General features: G+C 37.8%; 2 protein-coding genes across 2 annotated transcripts in view; both read left to right on the plus strand.

Moving 5' to 3' along the window:
* The window catches only part of LOC109448109 (disintegrin and metalloproteinase domain-containing protein 20), an 81,578-nt gene that overhangs the window by 54,469 nt on the left and 3,721 nt on the right, over positions 1-23,388 (plus strand). The window lies entirely within an intron of this gene.
* On the plus strand, positions 3,123-5,711 carry LOC109448108 (disintegrin and metalloproteinase domain-containing protein 20). The gene has a single exon (XM_019733079.2). It carries the CDS (start codon positions 3,205-3,207, stop codon positions 5,575-5,577), a length of 2,373 nt encoding a protein of 790 aa, XP_019588638.2. The 5' UTR covers positions 3,123-3,204; the 3' UTR covers positions 5,578-5,711.

Raw genomic sequence — 23,388 nt, forward strand, 5'->3', positions numbered from 1 at the left:
CAATGAGGGAAAAGGTGCAATCTGGGATGGGCTTGAAAAGCTGGAGGGGAAGTAGAAAGACACTGGCAGGTATCAAACTGGCAAACATGAGCAACCTCTCTGTGCCACAGGTAAATTCTCAAGGATAATAAATAATATAACATGCTTCCTCAATTTACCCCAGCCAACTTGCTAAATATAGGTCTACCGACATTGGCAATTTTTAACTGAGAGCTAGTCAATCTACCTATGAAATTTATTCCTGCTATATTTTTTGCTCACCTCTCTCTTCTTCTAAATTTTGTTTTCCTTTTCTTACTGACAATGGTTTTCCTAACAGATGAAATATAGTTATGTGCAGATATGAAATGTCTCTGTTCTTTCATTGACCTTATAAAGGAAGTTACTGATGATTACTGACATTTGGATTCCTTGCAGAATATTTTAAATAGGGTGAAACTTTTTTCTGGAACTTGAAGTACTTTAAGTGTTCCACAATATGATTCAATGTTGAGGAAATAATCCGGGACTAGGGCAACAATATAATCAAAATTAGTGAAACTAAAGTGTTTGTACTGTATGTAGAGAGTACATAGGGTGGGGATAAGAAATATAGTCAAATTTACTCATATTGAAGAGTAGTTAGAATTAAAGTTTGATGGAGACAGTGGAGTCACAGTAAGGAGGGACTTCAGCCAGTTGCCATGGTCTGTAGAACTGGGAGAGTCTTGTTGCTAAGTAGCTAGATCTAGAATTTAACCAATTCAGAGACAAAAAGGAAGGGGATTTTTATTCATTCTCATGTGAGGTCCCAAATGAAAATCTTTGTTCATAGAGATGGGTAGTACAAATGATCTATGAACATGGCTATAGCTAGAAAGGACCACGGGAACCATTAATTCTATTGCTGGTAAGTCATTCAAGAATTTCACATGAGGGAAAGGAGCACTAGTATTTGTGTATGCATGAATGAACATGCAAAAATAAGCAAACAGAACATGAGTCTTTAACAAGTATTCACATCTTGAGGGGGAATCTATAACGTTTATTATTTACTATTCTAGTATATTTTACTTGAGTGAAAGCTACAAAATTTTGTTTTAGTGGATTGTTGCTCATTTTTTGGAAAACAGTGAATTAGGCTATAAATATGTGTGAGAAGGGAGGTGGTAATTGAGGTACAGAGATTGATCAATTTGATGAAACTGTGGGGATATAAAAAAGAATGTATTAATTATCTTTATACATTTATTAGTATGTATCATAATGTGCAATCGACAGTAGGCAATGGTGGTATTGGATGGGGAAGTACAATGGATTAGATGGATGTTACTTAAATATGTTTATATTTGATTATACTCTTAAGAAGAAGAACATTTTTCAACACCATAGAAAATGGAATAAAATCAAAGTAGAAGGATAACAGTTGAGGTTGGATGTGTACTGAAGGCAAAATAAAGTACCTTCAGAAATGCAAAGGAAATCAATAATCCCAAAAGGATGAAGGAAAGCTTTGGGGAAGGCAATATTGTCTTATGGGGCAAAAACATCTAAATCTTCACAGTTTTAGGATTGCAAGGCAACAAACTCTTGCATTCAATCTTTATACAGATGTATGTACATAAACAAATACACACATACATATCTTGTATGAAAAATACAAATACAAAAATATTTGCCCCAATAATACAAATATTTCACATATTTGTGAAAATGAGAAATCTAGCACGAGCACAATGCTTATCTGACAATACTGATTTATTATTTTCTTCCTTGAATAAAATATTAATTAAAATACTAATAAAACAAGATAATGTGCAGACACTGGAGCACTCACTTGGGAAACATGTATAATACAAGCCTAAATAAGTGAATTGTTTTGAGCACAAATTTAGAAAGAGTAGTTGAGGCAAAGATACACATTAGAAATTTGTAAAATTGCATTCCATATTTTACATATACATGTCAATTTTTATTTATCTAGTGTGAATATCCACAGTCATCATCAGATCATTAAAGTACTCAAGTGTTCTTTAAGTAAAGACATCAAGGACCCCTGTAAAAATTGAAAAAAACACAGGAAAGTAAAGTCTGCTATGAGAGATCCAAAACATACTGATCAAATCCACTTCCCATAGTAGATAATATAAAACTGAACAATGCCCAGTTAAGAACCTATCATCTCCTTGTTTACTCATTTCTGCTTATTTAAAAAAACAAAACAAAACAAAACAAAACAATTCCACATACTGGACATTTATTCTCTGGAATCATTTTCATTACTTATGGAATCTTCCTTTCATGAAAAGCAATAGCACACTTTTTCATGGAAAGCTCTTTATCCCTACTTAATTCTATTTAAATCCCTACTTAAAACATGCCGGTCAACAATGTGAAGCCCAGTTGATACTATGCTCCTTGCAGTTTGGCAGAATTAAATGAAAAGAGGAACACAGGAAGGAGATAAGACAAGTAATAATTTGTTGCATGGATATATATAAAGGACAATAAGAAAAAATAATGATATATGTATTTTTATATATCTCTGTTGAGTAATGTGACTAAATGATTTATCATTTTAAATTGAAAGAAAAAACTATATATAAATATTTATACCAAGTCAAGGTGTATAGAGGCTCCCTCTCAAAACATGATATATATTTACCTTTCCATTAAGACTCTTTGTTTTATACAGAGGGTTCCAAAAAAAATGTATACACATTTTAAGAAAGGAAAAAACTGTATTAAAATTGTAATATTCAATATATACCTATAACAAAAGGTAAATACAAATCATGTGTATACATTTTTTTGGCACCTCCATCCCTGGTATATTTATTGTGAAAATGTTCACACATATTCATGTATTTGAAGAACAGTATCATTAATCACTATGTGTCCTTCGTCTGGTTTCACAAACTGTCAGCCTATGGCTGGCCAATCACCATTCTCTTGTACATCCACAGTCTCACAGTGCCTCACAATTCCTTAAGGGTAAACACGTGCAGTATGCTGAGTCATCTCTTGAGCCAGACATTAACCCATTTTAATCCTTACCTTCCTCTTCCTCCTCTACCTTGGCCTGCGCACAATCCCCACCTCTATCTCTACTGTTCTTTGTATTTTCTCTTGTAGTGTGCTTCTCTGATGGTGTGACTCTGCCAGAGAACAGATTAAAAGCCAGTGCTGGATACAGATAGCTCAGAGGAATGAGACAGAACAGTGATGGCTCCGGCATATCCCATTTTGTTCTCACCAATGGCTGTATATGGTGACTCCCTAATGGCTGTGGGTGAGGCCCTTGTGCATGTGAGGAACACTCTCCTGCCACTCTGGCTGGCGATGTTTCTGTTCCTATCTGAATGTTCCCAAGTTGCACACTCCCAACACCATAGTACCCCAGAAGTGGTGATTCCCCAAAAGGTAAAAGGCACTGGCATCGGCATGAAGCCTCCAGGCTGGCTCTCCTACAGACTGCATTTTGGGGGCCAGAGACACATTGTCCACATGAAGATCAACAAGCATTTGCTGTCCAGACACCTGCCAGTGTTCACCTACACAGACCAGGGCGCTCTCATTGAGGACCAGCCTTTTGTCCAGAATGACTGCTACTATCATGGGTATGTGGAGGGGGACCCAATATCCCTGGTTGCCCTCAGTACCTGTTTTGGGGGCTTTCAAGGAATAATACAGACGAATGACATTGTTTATGAAATTGAGCCCAAAATGCTTTCTACTACATTTGAACATCTCGTGTATAAGACGAGCAGTGAGGAGACACAGTTCCCACCCATGAGATGTGGATTAACAGATGAAGAAATAGCGCGACAATTGAAGCTACAATACAGTGTTAATTATACTCTGCTGCAAAGTGGATATGAAGGCTGGTGGACCCACACGATGTTTCTTGAACTGGCGGTGGTAGTGGATCACAATCGATATCTGCATCGCGAAAGTAACACCTCAAATATATATAAGGAAATAGTCCTTGTTATCAATGGAATAGATAACTTTTATAATCCACTGGATGTTAATATGGTTCTAATAGGAATTGAGATATGGACTGAAGGAAACCTCATTCCAACTGATGATATAGTTACGTTTCTGCCAGACTTTTGCACCTGGAAGAAAGGTGGCTTTCATCAGCGCTTACCCCATGATGTTGCACATGTTTTTGTAAAGCAGAACTATGGTATTAATCTTGGCTTAGCTTATCTTGGAACTGTATGTAACCCTCATCTTAACTGTGGAGTTGATAGTTTCTTAACTGACAATTTATATGATTTTGCATACATTGTGACACATGAGATCGGTCATAATTTGGGTATGGACCATGATAAATACCCTTGTGTATGTGGACATCAGAGCTGCATTATGTTTCCATCAAAACAAAAAGCAACTAGATTCAGCAACTGCAGTTATGCTCAATTCGTAGACACCATTGCAAAACGAAAATGTTTATACACTCAATCAAATTTAGGGAACATCTTCACACTTACTGAGTGTGGAAACGGTGTGGTTGAAGAAGGAGAAGAGTGTGACTGTGGCGCTTTACATTTGTGTATGAAAGATCCATGTTGTCAGTCTAACTGCATGCTGGCACCTGGGGCTGCTTGTGCTTTTGGGCTTTGTTGCAAAGACTGCCAGATCATGCCATCAGGCAATGTGTGTAGAAAAGAGGAAAATGTATGTGATCTTCCAGAGTGGTGCAATGGGACATCCCATCACTGTCCAGAAGACGTGTATGTGCAGGATGGGATCCCATGCCTGGGCGGTGGCTACTGTTATGAAAAGAGATGCAATAACCGTGAAGAACAGTGTAAGAAAATTTTTGGCAAAGAGGCCAAGAGTGCAAATCAGAGTTGCTACACGAAAGTGAACACCCAAGGTGACCGTTTTGGTCACTGTGGTATTCATGGCTCTATATATGTGCGATGTAACATCTCAGACATCCTGTGTGGGAGGGTTCAGTGTGACAATGTGACAGAAATTCCCCTTCTGCAAGATCATTCTACTGTACATTGGACTCACTTCAATAATGTCACCTGCTGGGGCACTGACTATCATCTGGGGATGAACATACCTGACATTGGTGAAGTGAAAGATGGAACCGAGTGTGGTGCAGAACATATCTGCATCCAAAGGAAGTGTGTCCCTAGGTCACTTCTGGCAAGTGATTGTTCATCTGAGACCTGCAATCTGAAAGGAGTCTGTAACAACAGACATCATTGCCACTGCAACTATGAGTGGGACCCTCCCAACTGCCTGCAAGATGGCAATGGAGGTAGTATTGATAGTGGCCCACCCCCTAAGAGAAAAGACAAAGAATGGGAGGAATGGTACAGTTTTCTGCTAGCACTTTGGTTTATTTCCTGTTTTCTTTTATTATTCATTTTACTTGTGTTTACTCTGAGACGAAAACCAACAGATAAGAGTGAAGAGCAGAGTGTTCCTAGTTCACCTCAAGGAGAAAAGCAAAATGTTCCATCTCCAACTCAACTAAGAAGAGCAACAATCAAGGTTTTACCTACAGAAGAGGAGCAAAATGTTCCGATTCCATCTGAGTTAGAACAGCAAAATGTTTTGACTGTATCTTAGAAAGTATAGCAAAAAATTAAAATTTCAAAAAGAAAGCCAAATCTTTAGGAGAATTCGCATGTATTAAGTTTTTGTCTCCTCAAATGTTGCAGAATGTGTGGAAGATCATTGACAGAATCCCCAAGGGTTTTTATTATTTGGGATCATAAACATTGGCCATTAAACATTAGAAAAATATGCTAATTCCTGAATTATTTCTACTTTCCATTATTTTAAATAATTTTAGTGTTTAATTTTTCGTAGAATGAGCCTCCGTGTTTCCTGAGCAAAGGCACAGCTCATGAATAATGTGTATGCATGTGTTTTTAATTTGCTGTCTCAATTCCAACCCTCCTACCCATTTGTACTCTGCTTTGTCACACAGGGAATGTAAACATACACATCAAACTTCTTCTTTGCCAGTCCTCTGCAATAATGCGGAACTGGAGGGAGGCTGGAAACCTGGGAAATTTTTGATCACTGTTCATGCCAGTGTTGCCTCATTAATATTTCTCACCTTTGCAAAGACAGTAACTAATTCTGACATTATTACTATGTATATAATATATAATGTTATAATTATATATTTATATGTAATAATTATGTATACATATTTTTTAGTAACTCCAGAGCCAACAGTACTATCAGCCTCAGAGACACTGGCACAGCTACCAAGCATCTAGAGTGTCAGGTATTTGAGTCCTCCACCAAATCCCTGAGGTTCCAAAAACCAGGTTAGCTAACCTTCTCCTCAGAGGTTAGAGTGCTAGATCCATGGGACTTATTCCAAAGGCAGATGTTCCAATAACCCCACCTCTTCCCTTTGATTTCCAGTCCTAGAAGCAATAGCTACATCACTTGTTAATAACTCATAGTTATCTCAGTGGTGTGATTTCCTATTTTGACAGATCTCAGTGGAGACAATATTCTCTTAGTACAATGGAGAACACAGAAAGGAGTCTGCCACCAGAAGCGTTTGAATGTTTTACAACACTGCCCTTTACCATCTTGTGGGCATGATTTACACTTAAATAGAATTACTTCAAAATCTGAAAATACAAGAAACAATACATGCCACTCAACTCCTTCATGACTTTACTTACAAAATAGAATGGAGAAGATTCTTACAGTTGTATGTAGAATATATTAGTAATAACGGACCAGTTGCTTTTGTGGGATCAAAACCTCCAAATCCCAATTACATTGTAAGAACCATAGCTCAGGACATCAGAGTGCTAAGGAAGCAATGTGGAGTAGATGACCTACAATTCCAGGCAGAGAAATCATTCTGAAAAGCGTTGAGTCTTCCCAGCCATTTTTCCCTCTATGCACTTGGTGTCGCTGGGTGTGAATTGAGCCTTAGCTTTGGCCCAGTGAGAGGCCTTCCTCTGAGAGAAAGAGAAATTCCCAACGTCCTCCATTACTACACAGGTTTACATAGATTCACAAATTAGACACTGAGGGGCCTCTCTAATTCACAGTCATTTTTCTCCAAGTCACATTTGCTTATTTTCAGAGCTCTGGGGGATCCTGGTGAGCTTGTCTGAAATTTCTCAAAAGCATAGTTCCCTGAAATCACGGTAGATTTTACACACAAGACATAACAAAGGGAGGCTTATTCAAGCACCTGTACTGTCTCCCCGTAATATACTTATGTGATTTTGATGTTGCATGTGGCAAGCAGTTAGACAACTGGGTAATAAACCCCTAAGTGATAGAGATGAACCCCCCATCATCTTTCAAAGCTGAGAAAAGAAAATCACAAAAACTCACGATTCAAAATCTAGCAGACCCATGCCTGAACAACACAAGGAAAGGAGAACTTGCCAATGTTTACTAAAATCTCAAACACCTATGATCTAGCGCAATCCAAGACTGGATTTAGGTCATCGGTGTCTTGGCCTATCCTCCTCACAGAGCAAAAAGAGAAAACTCTCTAGAGCAGCCATCAGGAGCTTCTTTGGTTGTTTATACCAATTTGCTGCATACAGCAGATCATTACCATATATCCCAAGAGTTAAAAGTTATGACTTATTACTAAGAGAAGAAAAAGAAAAGGAGAAACTATAAGTAATGTCAAGGTGATCCAGATACTGGAGCAAGAGCACAATAACTATTCACCAGTTCATAGTATATTTTGTTTTCAAGTTTTCATTAATATGTGTAATTTCTCTTTCATTTTCAAGTACATGTCTCTGTGTGGACATATGTTTTTATTTCGCTTAGGTCATATGGTAAGTTTATGTGTAACTTTTAAAGAAATCGTCACACTATTTCCCAAACTGACTAACACGTTGCATTCAGTTTCTTTACATCTACATTCAAGTTTATTTTTTTCTATTGTTTTATGTCTTCTATTTTAGTGATTTATGCTTATATTATTATATTCTTCCTTCACTTTGCTTTACATTTAACTTCTCTCTCTCTCTCTCTCTGTCTCTCTTTCTCTCTCCATATATGTATATATATATATATATATGCCAAAAAAAATGTATACACGTTGAGCCTATGTGTACTTTTAAAGTTAAAATGAGTGTCTTGTAGGCAGTGTACAGTAGAGTCTTGTTGTTGTTTTTTTAATCCAGTTAGCCAGCCTGTGTTTTTTGATGGGTGATGTTAGTCCATTTAAATTTAGAGTGATTATTGGTATGTTAAGTACTTACTATTGCCATCTTATTGATAGGTTTCTGTTTGTTTCGTATTTCAATTGTTTCTGTTTTCTTTTTTTATTAGTTCCAGGTGTACAAAGCAATGTAATAATTAGACATTTACACCCTTCACAAAGTGATAACCTCCCCCAATCTACTACCCCTCTAACATCTTATATAGCTGTTACAATACCATTGACTATCTTCCCTGCGCTGTATTCCACATCCCATGAATACATACATAATTATAGTTGACATTCAATAGTATTCCACTTCAGCTTTGCATAGTGCATTGGTCAGGCATCTACACAGTCCATTTTTTCTTTTTCCCTTGATTTCTGGCTACCTTTTAAATCAATGATTTTCCACAGCAGTATCCTCTGTTTCTCTCGGGGGGCGGGGGGGGGGTGCTGTTGTTGTTTGTTTGTTTGTTTAGTTTTCATGAATCTACTCTAGATTTTTGCTTTATGGTTACCATGAGGATTACAGCAAACATCTCACAGACAAAACAGTTCCTTTTGTGCTGATAGAGACTTACCTTTATTTGCCTATCAAGGCACAATCCTTTTACTCTCTCTTTTTATATTTTTGATGTCACAATTACCTCTTTTTTTGCTGTGCGTTTGTTAACAATCTATAGTAGCGATACTTTTTGTTGTTGTTGTTGTGTTTTGTGTGTGTTTTTTGTTGTTGTTTTGCTATCTCTTCTTCTTTAACCTAAAATCTTTCTTTCCCCTCCCGGGGTAGTAAAGTACTTGCACTTCCTATTTGAGAGTGCAAAGCATGTCTCTTCCTTTATTGTTAAGTGATGAATATACCATCCTACTATACAATTGGAGTTTTCTATATCTGACTATGTATCTCCACCTTTATCAGTGTGTTCTGTATTTTTGTATATTTTTATGTGGCTACTTTCAGTATTTTCATTTCAGCTTGAAGAACTCTAAGCACTCCTTGCAAGCCAGATCTAGTGATGAATTCCCTCAGCTTTTGTGTATCTGGGAAAGTCTTTATTTCCTCCTCAAATCTGAAGAAGAACTTTGAATGGCAGAGTTTCTCAATTGGCAATTTTTGTCTTTTAGCACTTTGAATATGCCATTTCATTTTCTCCTGGCCTATAGGGTTTGGGCTGAGAAATCCACTGATAGCATAATGGGGGTTCCTTTGTAAGTTACACTTTTTTTTTTTCCTGGCTGTCTTTAGAATTCTTTATCTATGCTTTTGATGGTTTCATTATAGTGCAACTTGGAGAATGTCTTTTGTCATTGATATAATAGGGTGGTACATTAGCTTTTTGAACTTGGATGTCCAATTATCCCCAGACATTGAAAGTTTTCAGCTATTAGTTCTTTAACTAAATTTTCTACCCCATTCTCCCTTTCCTTTCCTTCTGGAATCACAATTATTTCGATGTTCCTCCTTTGGATTGAATCCCATAGATCATGTAGGCTTTCTCTGCTCATTTCAATTAGTTTCTCTTTTCATTGTAACTGTTGTTAATAAATAAAATGTAATTATGTCTGAACATCTAAGTGGATTTATTAAACATCTTATGAATCAAGAAGCTTCTCATCTAGCAAGCAGAAAGCTACTCCAAGAGGTTACACAAGACACAAGTCTTTTATAGGAAGGAAGGTGGGACAAGGCAGTCATCAGCAAGCGAAAAATAAAAGTTCGTTAGAGGAAAGAGTTCAGGTGACGATGGCTGCTCATTAGCTGAGCTGTGGCATTTCCATTGTCTGGGCTTGCTGCTGGGAAAGGCAAATCTTCCTTTTTTCCTGCTGGGGTAATAAAATACTTGCACTTACTGTTCGGGAGTGTAAGGTACATCTCTTCTTGTTGGTGTCTGTACTTGGCATCTTTGTGGTTAAAGTAGCTGCCATCAAATGGTGGGGCCTGTGAGAGATCCCGCTAGAAGCCTTCCCAGCTTTAATTTTATAGGGGTTTCCTTCATTAATTTTCTCAGTTCCCCCCAGCACCGCCCTCCGCTTTTGACCAAGATCTTTTTCCAAAATCATCACTGATCAAGAATCAGTGTTGTTGAATTCAGTAGCTTTTCTTTTTTTTTTTAATTATTTTGTCCCTCATTGCTAGGAAGGACATTTCCTGAGTTTCATGTCCCTCGTTGGAGGGAAAGTACACAGACCAGAAACTGCTTGAGACCACATTTGAGTAACAAGAAAGGGTAGTGTGGGGAACTCATGGTGGTCTCATTCAAGGTCTATATTCAGTTGGAGATCACCAAAAAGTGCCAAGCTAGGATTACCTTATTAGGAGCTAACTAACTTTGGGGATGTGGGGATTGAGAGAGAGTATTATCATTTCAGGTCATATCCGAGTAAAGGAAAGAGAGAAAAGATAAAAAGACTTCATGTTTAGCTAAAGTAGGTTTTGGCAGAAGCAGTCTAATTCAATGTCAGCTACTTCTCTTCCTCATCAATTTGATTCAGATATTTCCAGTTTCTGTACAAGATCATTAGAGGTCAGGTGGAGACTTCTTTAGCATTTAATTGTGTATCCCAGGCTCCATATATTCTCTAGTTTTGCAGTGGTGTCAGTGGTCAGGTGTATTTGGTAAAGTCCCTTCCAATGGGGCTTGAGGACTGTCTTCCTCTGATGACATTTCTAGAATACCCAGTCACCAGACTCTAGACTATGACCAACAGGATCCTTTGAATTGTTATCTGGGGAAGTAAACATTAGAGACTTATGGTAGCTGTTCATATTAGCATGAGGCAACAAAGGATCTGCAGAGGTTGACTAAATAGGAACACATGTCATTATGACATAGTACTTCAAAGGCAAATACAGAAGGTTACATAGTTCAGAGCAAAACTTAGTTCCTTTCATATTAAGAAGGCTTGGTATTAAGCAATCAAAGGCCTGATGAAGACAGTACAAAGTGTGATTGGTAAGACAAAATCTTTGCTCTCCAGGCAGAAAACTTTTCACAGTATCTTATCAGGAACAGACCAATAGTCCAAGAACACTTTGTCCTATAGGCTGATGAAAGAAAATCAAGTTTTAGTTTTACTTAAACATAAGTATATTATTGATACCTAAGGCTTATTTTAAAACCCTTATAATAGCAATTCAATTCTTAGCCAAGTTGACTAAAAGGTTGAATTATCTCTATCTCTCATCAACATTTTGTATGCCTTTAGTTTGTCCTTTATAACCAGAAGTTCTCATTGGCAAAATTATTCTCATTTCCCTTAACAAGAATTCATCTCCATATCTCATACCTTGCCTTAGTCAAAAACACATCCTACTTTCCTTGCGTACAGAGCTGTTTCCCAGTAATTTTACATTAGCACTTTGTGGATTGACAGAATTATAAATACTTCCTATAATTTGTAGAAACATATATCACTTCATAGTACAATATTTTAATAAAACACAAGACATGTTTACTAACAGACCCAAATTTATCATTAGTTTGTCTTCAGCAAGAAAGCCAAAAGTAGATGAACCTATTAGAATAATTAATATTTGATACTTTACCTTATTTGGGAATGACCTAGGTATTCAATACATTTCCCATTATTTAATTTAACAAAATTTGAAGTTTCACAGCTATCACCCCAGGCTATTTTTCTTACTGGCAAATTTCATAAGAGATAATATAAATTTGACCAGTGAAATCAAGTAAATTGAAGGTGTTTATTTGCATTACATTCAAAGTTGATAACTCTAAAGACATGCGGATTTTGATTAAACTACGAAACTTAAACTAGCTTTTATTTAGTAAAGATTATCTTAGATCATGTGAACTTCAAAAAAATATTCAGGTTGGTTTCTACATATCTGAGAGTTTTTGGAATAGCTAATCTTCACAAGTGCTTGACCTTCAACCCAGTTAAATAAAGCTCTTTTGCAAATTAATTTTGGAAATACCATCTGGAAAGAAAACTTAAAAATGTTCCTGCCAGGATCTGTTATCTATCAGCTTCCAATTTGGCCAAATTTCTGATCATAAAGTTATTAAATCATTTCAAATAACAGGTTTCAGTCGGAACAAAGAGTAAATATTTCTTGTAGTATTAAATAACCCACTAATTTTCATTTTAGATTCCTCCTGGTTGTTTAAGGGAATTACATGCAGTTTATCAGGGACTCTAGGTGTTAACCATAAAATAAGCAGGTGGGCCAGAAAGCGGCATGTGCTAAACTCCAGATATGAAGAATCCCACGTAGTTCAGCTAGGCCTTTTGGTTTCCTCAGAGCCAAATTAATACTTAAGCCCTATAGCTTCCAAGATGCTCTTTAACCTTTACTTCAGGTGCCCATTAACAGAAATTAACAGTAACCAAGGAGAAAACAATGTGGACACTAGCAATAACCAACGAACTAGGGACTGGTTCCAGGACTGACCTACCAGATCTCGGAGAATAGACAATGTGGCCTGATTCCAAACAAATGAACAGTAGCAGCTGCCACCAGTAGCTCCCAATGGGATAGCTTGAGAAGATTCCACACAAATGGGTAATTGCAGACTAAACTGTCAGCAGTTTCCAACGTGGAATCCAGGGACAAGTTTAGATGTTACTGGGGACTAAATCAGACCCAGTCTCATCCCAGCCGATACACCAACAATTTTCAGTGTGAACTAAAGTTGTAAAGTCCTGTGAATGAACACTCTCAATTGAAACTAGGGAAGGGATTGCAGAATGAACTAAGGGTAGGGAACTTCAGGTTCTGGATGGAACCATCTTTTGCCAACTCCAAACTGTCCCACTACGCCCTGGACTAGAAAGTCAATTAGGTCAGGAGCTCCAATGCAAAAAGAGAATGAATCCCACACCAAGAGGAACTCACCAACCATCCTCGGAAATGATGAGAAAGACTGTGAACTCTAATGGAGTTTGCAGGTGCCATGCCTGGGTTTCTCATTCTCCCTGAATGTCATCAGAAGTTTGCTTTGGATCCCACTGCTGCCAAAAACTTGTTAATATACAAAATTTAAATAAATTTGAAGATCTAATTGGCTTTATTAAACAATTCTGAATTGGACAGCATTTCAGTTAGCAAGCAGAGAGATACTCCGAGATGTTATATAAGACGGAAGGCTTCTATAGAAAGGACAGTGGGACAATGCAATCAGCAGCAAGAGGAAAACAAAAGTTCATGGGTAGTAAGAGTTTAGGTGATGGCTCCTCAGGCTGAGCTGTGGCACTTCCATTGGCTGAGCTTGTTGCTGAGCAAGAGGAAAAACTTCCCTATGGCTGCTGGGAGAGAGCAGTGGTTGCACTTCCTGTTTGCGAGTGCAAGGCATGTCTCTTCCTGTTGACGGTCTGTAATTGATATCTTCTGTCCAGTGGTAGGGTGTAAGAGCTGCATTATAGGCCTTTCTGACTCCAGTTTCAGTTGGGGTTTCCTTTATTAATTTTCACACTGTGTTATTTCAAAATTCCTATCTTCTAAGTCATTTATTCTCCCATCTGTCCAGCTCTCCTGCAGAAGTTCATTCATTAAATTCTTCAGCTCCAGAATTTGTTTGTGTCTTTGTTATGGTTTCTATCTTTCTTGTAAATAACTCATTCTGCTTGTTTATCTTTTTCCTAATCTCATTCAATGATCTGAGTTTTCTTCTGGTTCCTTGAGTTTTCATAAAATAGCTATTATCAATTCCTCATAAGCTACATCACATTATTCCGTGTCTCCAGGCACAAGTGTTGGGGAATTATTGATATCTTTTGGCGATGACATATTTCCTTGATATTTTTTTTAAGTTCCTTGTATTTCTGCATGGCTACTCTCACTTTTGAAAGGTCTCTACATGTTATCTGCAGATAAGGTAGTGTGTTGTTTCTCTAGGAATCCTAGGTTTATGATGCACAGAACTGCTCCACTCTTCTTGTTCCCTTATGGCAGAATCCTTAACCTTTGTTTTTTCTCTTAATCTTATAACTCACCAGATTGTTGGAAAAATCTTTGTTTTTTTCAAAAGGTGGCATTGAAGTTCCAGTTTATCGTTTCTTCCTTGCCCATAGGCCCTGGACCATTTTTCTGAGAGCACTCAAATTACCCATCTTACTCTTACTGCCACACACAGGAGTACGTGCAAGGTGCCCACTACACAGTGGTTGGGAGGTGTGGATTTAGTGATCGGACTTTTGGGGGTGCCAGCAGCCAGTCGGGAAATCCTCCAGTGGAGTACTCACTATGTACAGACTTCCTGAAGCAACAGCAAGAACCACATTTCTTGCACGCCCTTTGGTATTCTTATCTGCTTTCTTCCCTTTCTCCTCCTTCTCCCAGCACTGGAGGTCCCTCCTCAGAAATCAGTCAGGGTGCTGCTATAGAAAAACAGATTTCTCCAGCATGACCCCCACAACTGGGTTAACCAGACAGTCACTCACCACGTTCAACCTTCATTATGAGAGAGGTCACCTCTTTAGACCTTTTCTGTGGGGAGAGCTCACTGCTATTGCTTCCAGGCAGCTTACTCCTATGTAGTGTCGCCCTGGGGAGAGGGGTAGTTGTGGTGAAGTTCTTTATTTTCCATTGCGTCCACACACATCCTCCTCCCACTCAAATGATGTTCTGGCATCTCCCTTCCGGCAGGCTGAACTTTTACAAATTCTCTCTCACCTGTGTGTTTCTGCCCAGGTCACTAGTCTCCAGATTTTTTCCCTCAACCAAAGCGAGTAGAGGTAGGATGGATTCACCAACTCCCTTGGCTCCACAAACCTCATGAAGATCTTATTTGCTTATTTCCCAATGCACTAATGAGCAAGAGTCCTCCAGGTCAGAATGAGGAAGACCTTTAACTTGTTGCCATGGTATTTAGAATTGAAAGAGTTTTGTTGCTAAGCAGTTAAATCTAGAACAGAGTCCAGTGAGATATGGAAAGGAAGTGATTTTCTCTTTGTCATGTAAAGTTTCACATAAAATCTTTGTTCATGGAGATCAGTGGTACAAACTACAATAAGACTATAGCTACAAAAGACCACGGAACCATTCATTCTTCTGCTGGTAATTAACTCAAGAATTTAGCTGTAAAGGAGAGGCACACTAGTATGCATGTTTGTGTGTACAGGAATACACACACAAACACAACGTGATACTTTGCCAATTTTTCAGATCTTAAGGAGGATCTATTCTGCTCTACTTAACTTATTTGAGAGCCACAAAATTGTGTTTTTAATGGGGTCTTACTCAGAGTTTGGAAAATATTGAATTAGGTTACAAGGGAGAGTGAGAGGGAAGGTGGTAATTAGGATACAGACATTGAATTTGATGAAGCTGTGGGGAGACAATAAAAGAATTTACAAAAGCTGCTGTATGATAGTCTGCTTTGAAGTTTCTGTACTATTATGGCACTATACAACATTATTCATGAAAATGTTTATATTCTCTCAAGAGGTATACCTCTTTCTCTTTTTTAATTAAAGTTTATTGGGGTGACAATTGGCAGTAAAGTTACATAGATTTCAGGTGTACAATTCTGTATTACATCATTTATAAATCCCATTGTGTGTTCATGACCCAGAGTCAGTTCTCCTTCCATCACCATATATTTGATCCCCTTTACCCTCATCTACCCCCCACTTCCCCTTTACCCTCTGGTAACCACTAAACTATTGTCTGTGTCTATGAGTTTTTGTTTCTCGTTTGTCTTGTTCTTTTGTTGTTTTTGGTTCATATACCACATATCAGTGAAATCACATGGTTCTCTGCTTTTTCTGTCTGACTTATTTCGCTCAGCATTACACTCTCAAGATCCATCCATGTTGTCACAAATTGTCCTATTTCATCTTTTCTTACTGCCGAATAGTATTCCATTGTGTATATATACCACAACTTCTTTATCCATTCATCTATTGAAGGACATTTTGGTTGTTTCCATGTCTTGGCCACCATAAATAAAGCTGCAATGAACATTGGAGCACACGTGTCTTTATGGATAAACGTTTTCAGATTTTTTGGGTAGATACCCAGGAGAGGGATTGCTGGGTCATATGGCAATTCTATTCGTAATTTTTTGAGGAACCTCCACACTGCCTTCTATAGCAGCTGCACCAGTCTGCATTCCCACCAACAGTGTATGAGGGTTCCTTTTTCTCCGCAGCCTCTCTAACACTTGTTACTATTTGTCTTGTTGATGATAGCCATTCTGACGGGTGAGGTGATATCTCATTGTGGTTTTTATTTGCATTTCTCTGATGATTAGTGATGTTGAGCATTTTTTCATATCTATTTGTCATTTGTATGTCCTCTTTGGAGAAATGTCTCTTCAGGTTCTCTGCCCATTTTTCAATTGAGTTGTTCATGTTTTTGTTGTTGAGTTGCATGAGTTCCTTGTATATTTTGGATATTAGCCCATTTTTGGAGGCACTGTTTGCAAAAATCTTCTCCCATTCAGTTGGTTGCCTCTTTATTTTGTCGATGGTTTCTTTTGCTGTGCAGAGGCTTTTAAATTTGATATAGTCCCATTCATTTATTTTAGCTTTTACTTCCCTTGCCTTTGGAGTCAAATTCATGAAATGCTCTTTGAACCCAAGGTCCATAAGTTTAGTACCTATGTTTTCTTCTCTGCAGTTTATTGTTTCAGGTCTTATGCTTAAGTCTTTGATCCATTTTGAATTAATTTTGGTACATGGTGACAGATAGCAGTCCAGTTTCATTCTTTTGCACGTGGCTTTCCAATTCTGCCAGCAGCATTTATTGAAGAGGCTGTCTTTTCTCCATTGCATTTTTTTTTTTTTTTTGCTTCTTTGTCAAAAATTATCTGTCCATATTTATGTGGTTTTATTTCTGAGTTCTCAATTCTATTCCATTGGTCTACGTGTCTGTTTTTCTGCCAATACCATGCTGTTTTGATTATTGTAGCCCTGTAGTACAAGCTAAAGTCAGGGAGTGTGATACCTCCAGCATTGTTTTTTTTTTTCCTTAAGATTGCTTTGGATATTCGGGGTCTTTTGTGGTTCCAAACAAATCTGATGATTTTTGTTCTATTTCTTTAAAAACTGCCATTGGGATTTTGATGGGAATTGCATTAAATCTGTATATTGCTTTGGGTAATATGGCCATTTTAGCTATGTTGATTCTTCCAATCCATGAGCACGGAATGTCTTTCCATTTCTTTGTGTCTTCTTCAATTTCTTTTAAAAATGTCTTGTAGTTTTCAGCATATAGGTCTTTCACATCCTTGGTTAAGTTTATTCCTAGATATTTTATTCTTTTTGCTGCAATTGCAAAAGGAATTGTGTGGTTTTTTTTCTTTTTCTGAGATTTCATTGTTAGTATATAGGAATGCAATGGACTTTTGTACATTGATTTTGTAGCCGGCAACTTTACTGTATTCGTTGATTGTTTCTAATAGCTTTTTGGTGGAGTCTTTAGGGTTTTCTATATATAGCATCATGTCATCTGCAAAGACTGACAATTTAACTTCTTCATTCCCAATTTGGATGCCTTTTATTTCTTTCTCTTGCCTGATTGCTATGGCGAGGACTTCCAACAGTATTTTGAAAAGCAGAGGTGATAGGGGACAGCCCTGTTGTGTTCCTGAACATAGAGCAAAGGGCTTCAGTTTTTCTCCATTAATTATGAGATTTGCAGAGGGCTTGTCATATATGGCCTTTATTATGCTAAGGTATTTTCCTTCTATACCTATTTTATTAAGTGTTTTAATCATAAATGGATGTTGTATCTAGTCAAATGCTTTTTCTGCATCAATTGATATAATCATATGATTTTTGTCCTTTATTTTGTTTATGTGATGTATCACATTGATGGATTTGCGGATGTTGAACCATCCTTGTGCCCCTGGGATGAACCCCACTTGGTCGTGATGAATAATCTTTTACATGCATTGTTGCATTCAATTTGCTACAGTTTTGTTTAGTTATTTTGCGTCTGTATTCATCAGAGATATTGGTCTGTACTTTTCTTTTTTGTGTTGTCCTTACCAGGTTTTGGTATCAGGGTAATGTTGGCCTCATAAAATGAGCTAGGGAGTACTGTCTCTTCTTCAATTTTTTGGAAGAGTTTGAGCAGGATTGGTATTAGATCCTCTTTGAAGGTTTGGTAGAATTCACTGGTGAAACCATCTGGTCCCGGACTTTTGCTTTTGGGAAGGTTTTGGATGACTGATTCAATTTTGTTACTGGTGATCAGTCTGTTTAGATTTTCCAGTTCTTCATGGCTCAGCCTAGGAAGCCTATATGTTTCTAAGAACTTGTCCATTTTTTCTAGGTTATTGAATTTGGTGGCATATAGTCCTTCATAATATTCTTGGATGATCCTTTGTATTTCTATGGCATCCGTGATAACTTCCCCTTTTTCATTCCTGATTTTGTTTATTAGTGTCTTCTCTCTTTCTTTTTAGCGAGCCTAGCCAAGGATTTGCCACTTTTGTTAATCTTTTCAAAGAAGCAGCTCTTTGTCACATTAATTTTTTCTGTTGTCTTTTTGTTCTCTATTTCATTTAGTTCTGCTCTGATTTTTATTATTTCCTTTCTTCTGCTGACCTTGGGTTTCATTTGTTCTTCTTTTTCTAGTTAAGGTGTAACGTGAGGTTATTTATTTGAGATTTTTCTTGTTTTTTGAGATAGGCCTATAATGATATAAATTTCCCTCTTAAAACTGCTTTCACTGCATCCCAAAAATTTTGGTAGGGTGTATTTTCATTCTCATTTCTATGTATCTTTCTATGTTTCTATGTATCCATCTATGTTTCTATGTATCTTTCAATCTCACCACTAATTTCTTTTTTGACCCAATTTTCTTTGACCCAAGTCTATGCATGTCCTTGTAGCTGAGATGCATCTCTTGGAGACAACATATGGTTGGGTTTCGTTTTTTGATCCAATCTGCTACTCTGTGCCTTTTTATTGGTGAGTTCAGTCCATTTACATTTAGGGTGATTATTGATATGTGAGGATTTCCTATCATTCTATCTTTCGTTTTCTGGTAAGACTGTGTCTCCATTATTTCTTTGCCTTTTTGTTGTTGTCTATTATTTCTGTGTGGTGGTATTCTATGATGTTTCCCTTTGTTTCTTCTTTTATTACAGTATATATTTCAGTTCTGGATTTTTTTTTTTTTGAGTGGTTACCCTTAAGTTTATGTAAAAGAAAGTTTGATAATTAGAGTATTCCATTTTCTTCAGCATGCCTACTTTCTCCATTCCCATATTTTGGTTCAGGCCTTTACTCTCCCCCTTTTTATGTTTTGGTTGCCACAAATTGTCCCTGTTGATGGTGCTCGAATAGCCTCCTTTAGTATTTCTTGTAGTGCAGGTCATGCATTAGAAAATTCCCTCAACGTCTGTATGTTTGGAAAGGTCTTCATTCCTCCTTCATATCTAAAGGATATCTTTGCTGGGTATATTATTCTTGGCTCATAATTTCTCTCTTTCAATAGTTTGAATATTTGGTTCCACTCCCTCCTGGCTTGTAGAGTTTCTGCTGAGGAATCTGATGATAATCTAATGGGCTTTCCTTTGTAGGTTACTGTCTCCTTTTCCCTGGCTACCTTGAGGATTCTTTCTTTGTTGTTGATTTTTGACAGCTCAATACAATGTGCCTTGGAGAAGGCCTGTTGGGGTTGAGGTAATTAGGTGTTCTATTTGCTTCTTGGATTCGAGGATCCAGTTCTGTGCACAAGTTTGTGAAGTTCTCATCGACAATTTGCTTGAATATACTCTCTATTCCCTTCTCTCTTTCTTCTCCTTCTGGTATGCCCATTATTCTTATATTGCTCTTTCTGATGGAGTCAGAAAGTTCTTGTAGAGTTCTTTCATTTCTTTTAAGTCTCAAGTCTCTTTCTTCTTCCATCCGTGTCATTTCCCGGTTTCTATCTTCGATGTCACTGATTCTTTCCTCCATCTGGTCAACTCTACTACCTAAGGTGGCTATTTCATTCTTAATTTCTTCTATTGAGTTCTTAATCTCCAGAAATTCTATATGGTTCTTTTTTAAAATTTCAAACTCTTTGGTAAAATGCTCATGTTGTTCTTTGATTCCGTTTCTGAGTTCATTAAACTGCCTTTCTGCGTTTTCTTGCATATCGTTGAGTTTTTTCAGAACTGCAATCTTGAATTCTCTGTCATTTAAGTCACACATTTCCATATCTTTAAGTTCATTTTCTGGAGACTTTTCACTTTCTTTCTGAGCTGTCTTGTTGCCTTGGTTATTCATGGCAATTAATTATTTATTATTTCTCTTCCTAGACATCTACAGGAGTGGGTTCTGCAACAGGTTGATAGGAAGAAGTCTTTCCTTTGTTTTCCAGTCCATGTTTGTAGAAAGTTTTATTTTTTCTCTGACTGCAGCCTTTTTTTCTCTGTCACACTGTAGTGTTATGTTTTCTCTGCACTATTCCAGCCTCTCACACAATGGGGGAATTCCCTGGAAGGTGGGCTTCTCCTCTGTTAACAGTTCGCCCGGGTCATAGGGCACCACGTCCCTGTGGAGATGCGGAGAGCTTTTGAAGTTCCAAATCTCTTCCTGCACCAGATTCAGAGCCCGTGTGTTTCAGCAGCTCTGTTTACTCCTGCAGGGATCCGCCCATATAGGTGGGACAAGGGCAGGCTGAGTTGTGAGAGGTGGCCAAGAGCCATGGCTGCGACCACCACCACAGCCGGTCCTGCTTCCACAGCTCCCTCCCTTTTGCTGGAACTAGTTGGGCTGTGAATCTGTGCCTGCGAACCACCGTTCTCAGAACTGCAAACATTCTGTTCTTTTGATCTGACACTGCTACTCTTCTGCTTCTAGCACTGGGCAGGTGGGGGCAGGGTAAGCTCTGGGAGGGTAGGGAGGGGGCGGCTAGTCTCAGTGCCTAAGGCTTCCATTCTTTGCAGCTGTGAGGGCTTAAACCACCGTTTTCAGCCTTCGTCCCTCAGTTTTTGCTCTGAGGTCTCTGCCATGAGCGTTGGGTTCAGCCATGTTGTATGCTGTCCCCTCAGCCCTGTGGTCCATAAATGGAGCCCTAGCAGTCTGAGTTCTTCCCTCTCCCGCAGATGTGGTAGCTCTGGGATGCAGCGAGCTCGGAGCACTGAGCTAGGTCTGAGTCCTGCGCCCGCATGGCCCTGTCTCCGCACTTCTCCCTTCCCTCCTCCCCCACTCACAGGATTCACCCACCTTTAGGTGAATTCAGTAGTGAGACTCTTCATCTTGCCTGTCTGCTGTGCAAGGAGTCCTTTGTGGAGTTATAGTTTTTCAATTTGTTGTAAATTCCAGGGGAGATTTCCAGAGGCTCACCTCACGCTGCCATTTTGACAACATCTCAAGAGGTATGTCTCTAGTCATTGTATAAAATAATGTTATGAAGACAGATATAGTTTGGCTCAGACATTTTTCAAGTTTGTTTTCCTGTTACCTGCTGATAAGCTGAGTTCTTAGAAATAAATTTTGACCGATTTATATTGGTTAAGTTCACTCTAACAGCACTATATTATTCATAAGTAATTTTTTCCATCACAACAATAATTCACACTCCATAATAATTACCAAATATATGTCAAGAGAGGCATGGAGAGCAAATCAGTTTATTAGAATTTTACTGACTATCTAGAGGTGGTGCTGTCAAAGATTTCATTTAGGGATCTTACTCCCATTCTGTGGGATCCTGGCATTTTATGAAATATTCCTTCCCTGTAGTGCTAGAAAAGTACCCAAGTACCCTAGGAACTCAGGGCACTTCAATGATGAGTGTTAAAATAAGTTCAGCCTGAAATAAGTCTCCTGCCAACTATCTGAAACAATAAAACAAAGAAAAATATCAGATCCTTATTCAACATGCACAAAATGAAAATATCTTGGTTTTACAATTTAAATTCAATAATAATAATAACAGTTTGTGAAGACAAAGACAGCAGGTATTCAGCTAAGGGTCCTGTGTGTTCAGGAAAGTTAGAAAGCCAGAAAGTTAAGAAATAATGTGAACAATAAAGTACAAATTATTAAAAGCATAAAGTGGTTGATTTAAATATTTCATCCCATTTGGCAGTTTTCACCTTTTATGCATTCATTCCCCTAAAGATACTCTGTGATTTTTTTTTTTCCTGTAGCAGTTTTGGCAGTCTGTTATAAGAGTGGCAAAAGCAGAGGGAAAGGATCTATTCAGTTTGGGTTGAGCATTTTAGCCAACAGTGGTTGAATTGATGGAGTCTAGAGGTAGGCTCAAGGGAAAAGTGGTAAAATAAAGGGAACTTAAGTCAGAAAAACAGAAAGAAAAGTTATTTATGTCCTTTATAAGTCTAAGGAGTAAGTTCTGATTATGAATAAAAGTTGTAGTTAACTATTTCATATGTAAGAGTTAGGACAAGTGACAGTGATAATATGATATGGGTCGTGGCTTAGCCATAGGTCAATGGCTAAATATCGTTGCAAATGAGCAGTACAGCTAAAATAAACTAGGTGTTGTATGGCTAGTCCACATGCTCACTAAACGCAGAATATGGGTAAATTATTGGTGGATAATCCATTAGTAAATCAAATGCCCAATTTTTTGAGGTTAGTGTAGGATTGATTTGGGAGTTGGTAGAAGAATAAGAAACAAAGATAAATAGTGGTTTAATGAGATGGCTACTTGTTTAGTGGGTTGGGAGTGGCTTTGGTAATCAAAGCAAATTGGGACCAGACATCTGGTCTGTATGGCACATGGGGATTCTGAGAATGGAAATCTTCTCTACTGGACTTTGCATGCCATTGACTTTGGTGGTTGACATGTAGATTTAGTAAAATTAAATAGAATAAGGAGCTTTTCATGGATAAGTGAGAGTAGAAAGAAAATTGTTGTTGCTTTCATGAAAGGAAGATTCCATAAATGGCAGAACAAAGATTCCAGGGAAGAGAACTCAAGGAACATAGAAGGAAGATTTTAAAAAAAAAAAAAAAGGATAAAGCAGAAATGGGTACAGGGTCCGGAAGATGATAGGTCTTTATTTAGCCTTCTGTCATTTTTATATTACCTACTGTGGGAAGTGGATTTGCTCAGTCTGTTTTAGATCTCTCACAGAAGACTTCACATTTCTGTGTTGTTGTTTTTTTTCACCTAGGCCAAGAGTTCTAATTTTAAATAATCTCCTTACTTTAATGATCTAAGGAAGACTGTGGCGACTTCACTAAGTAAATAAAAATAAGCATTTGAATGTAAAATATTGAATGCAGTTTTACAAATTCCTCATCCATATTTTTGCCCCAACCATTCTGTCCAAATTTGAGCTCCATAC

The sequence above is a fragment of the Rhinolophus sinicus genome, linkage group LG07 (assembly GCF_036562045.2).
Source record: "Rhinolophus sinicus isolate RSC01 linkage group LG07, ASM3656204v1, whole genome shotgun sequence".
Lineage (NCBI taxonomy): Eukaryota > Metazoa > Chordata > Mammalia > Chiroptera > Rhinolophidae > Rhinolophus > Rhinolophus sinicus.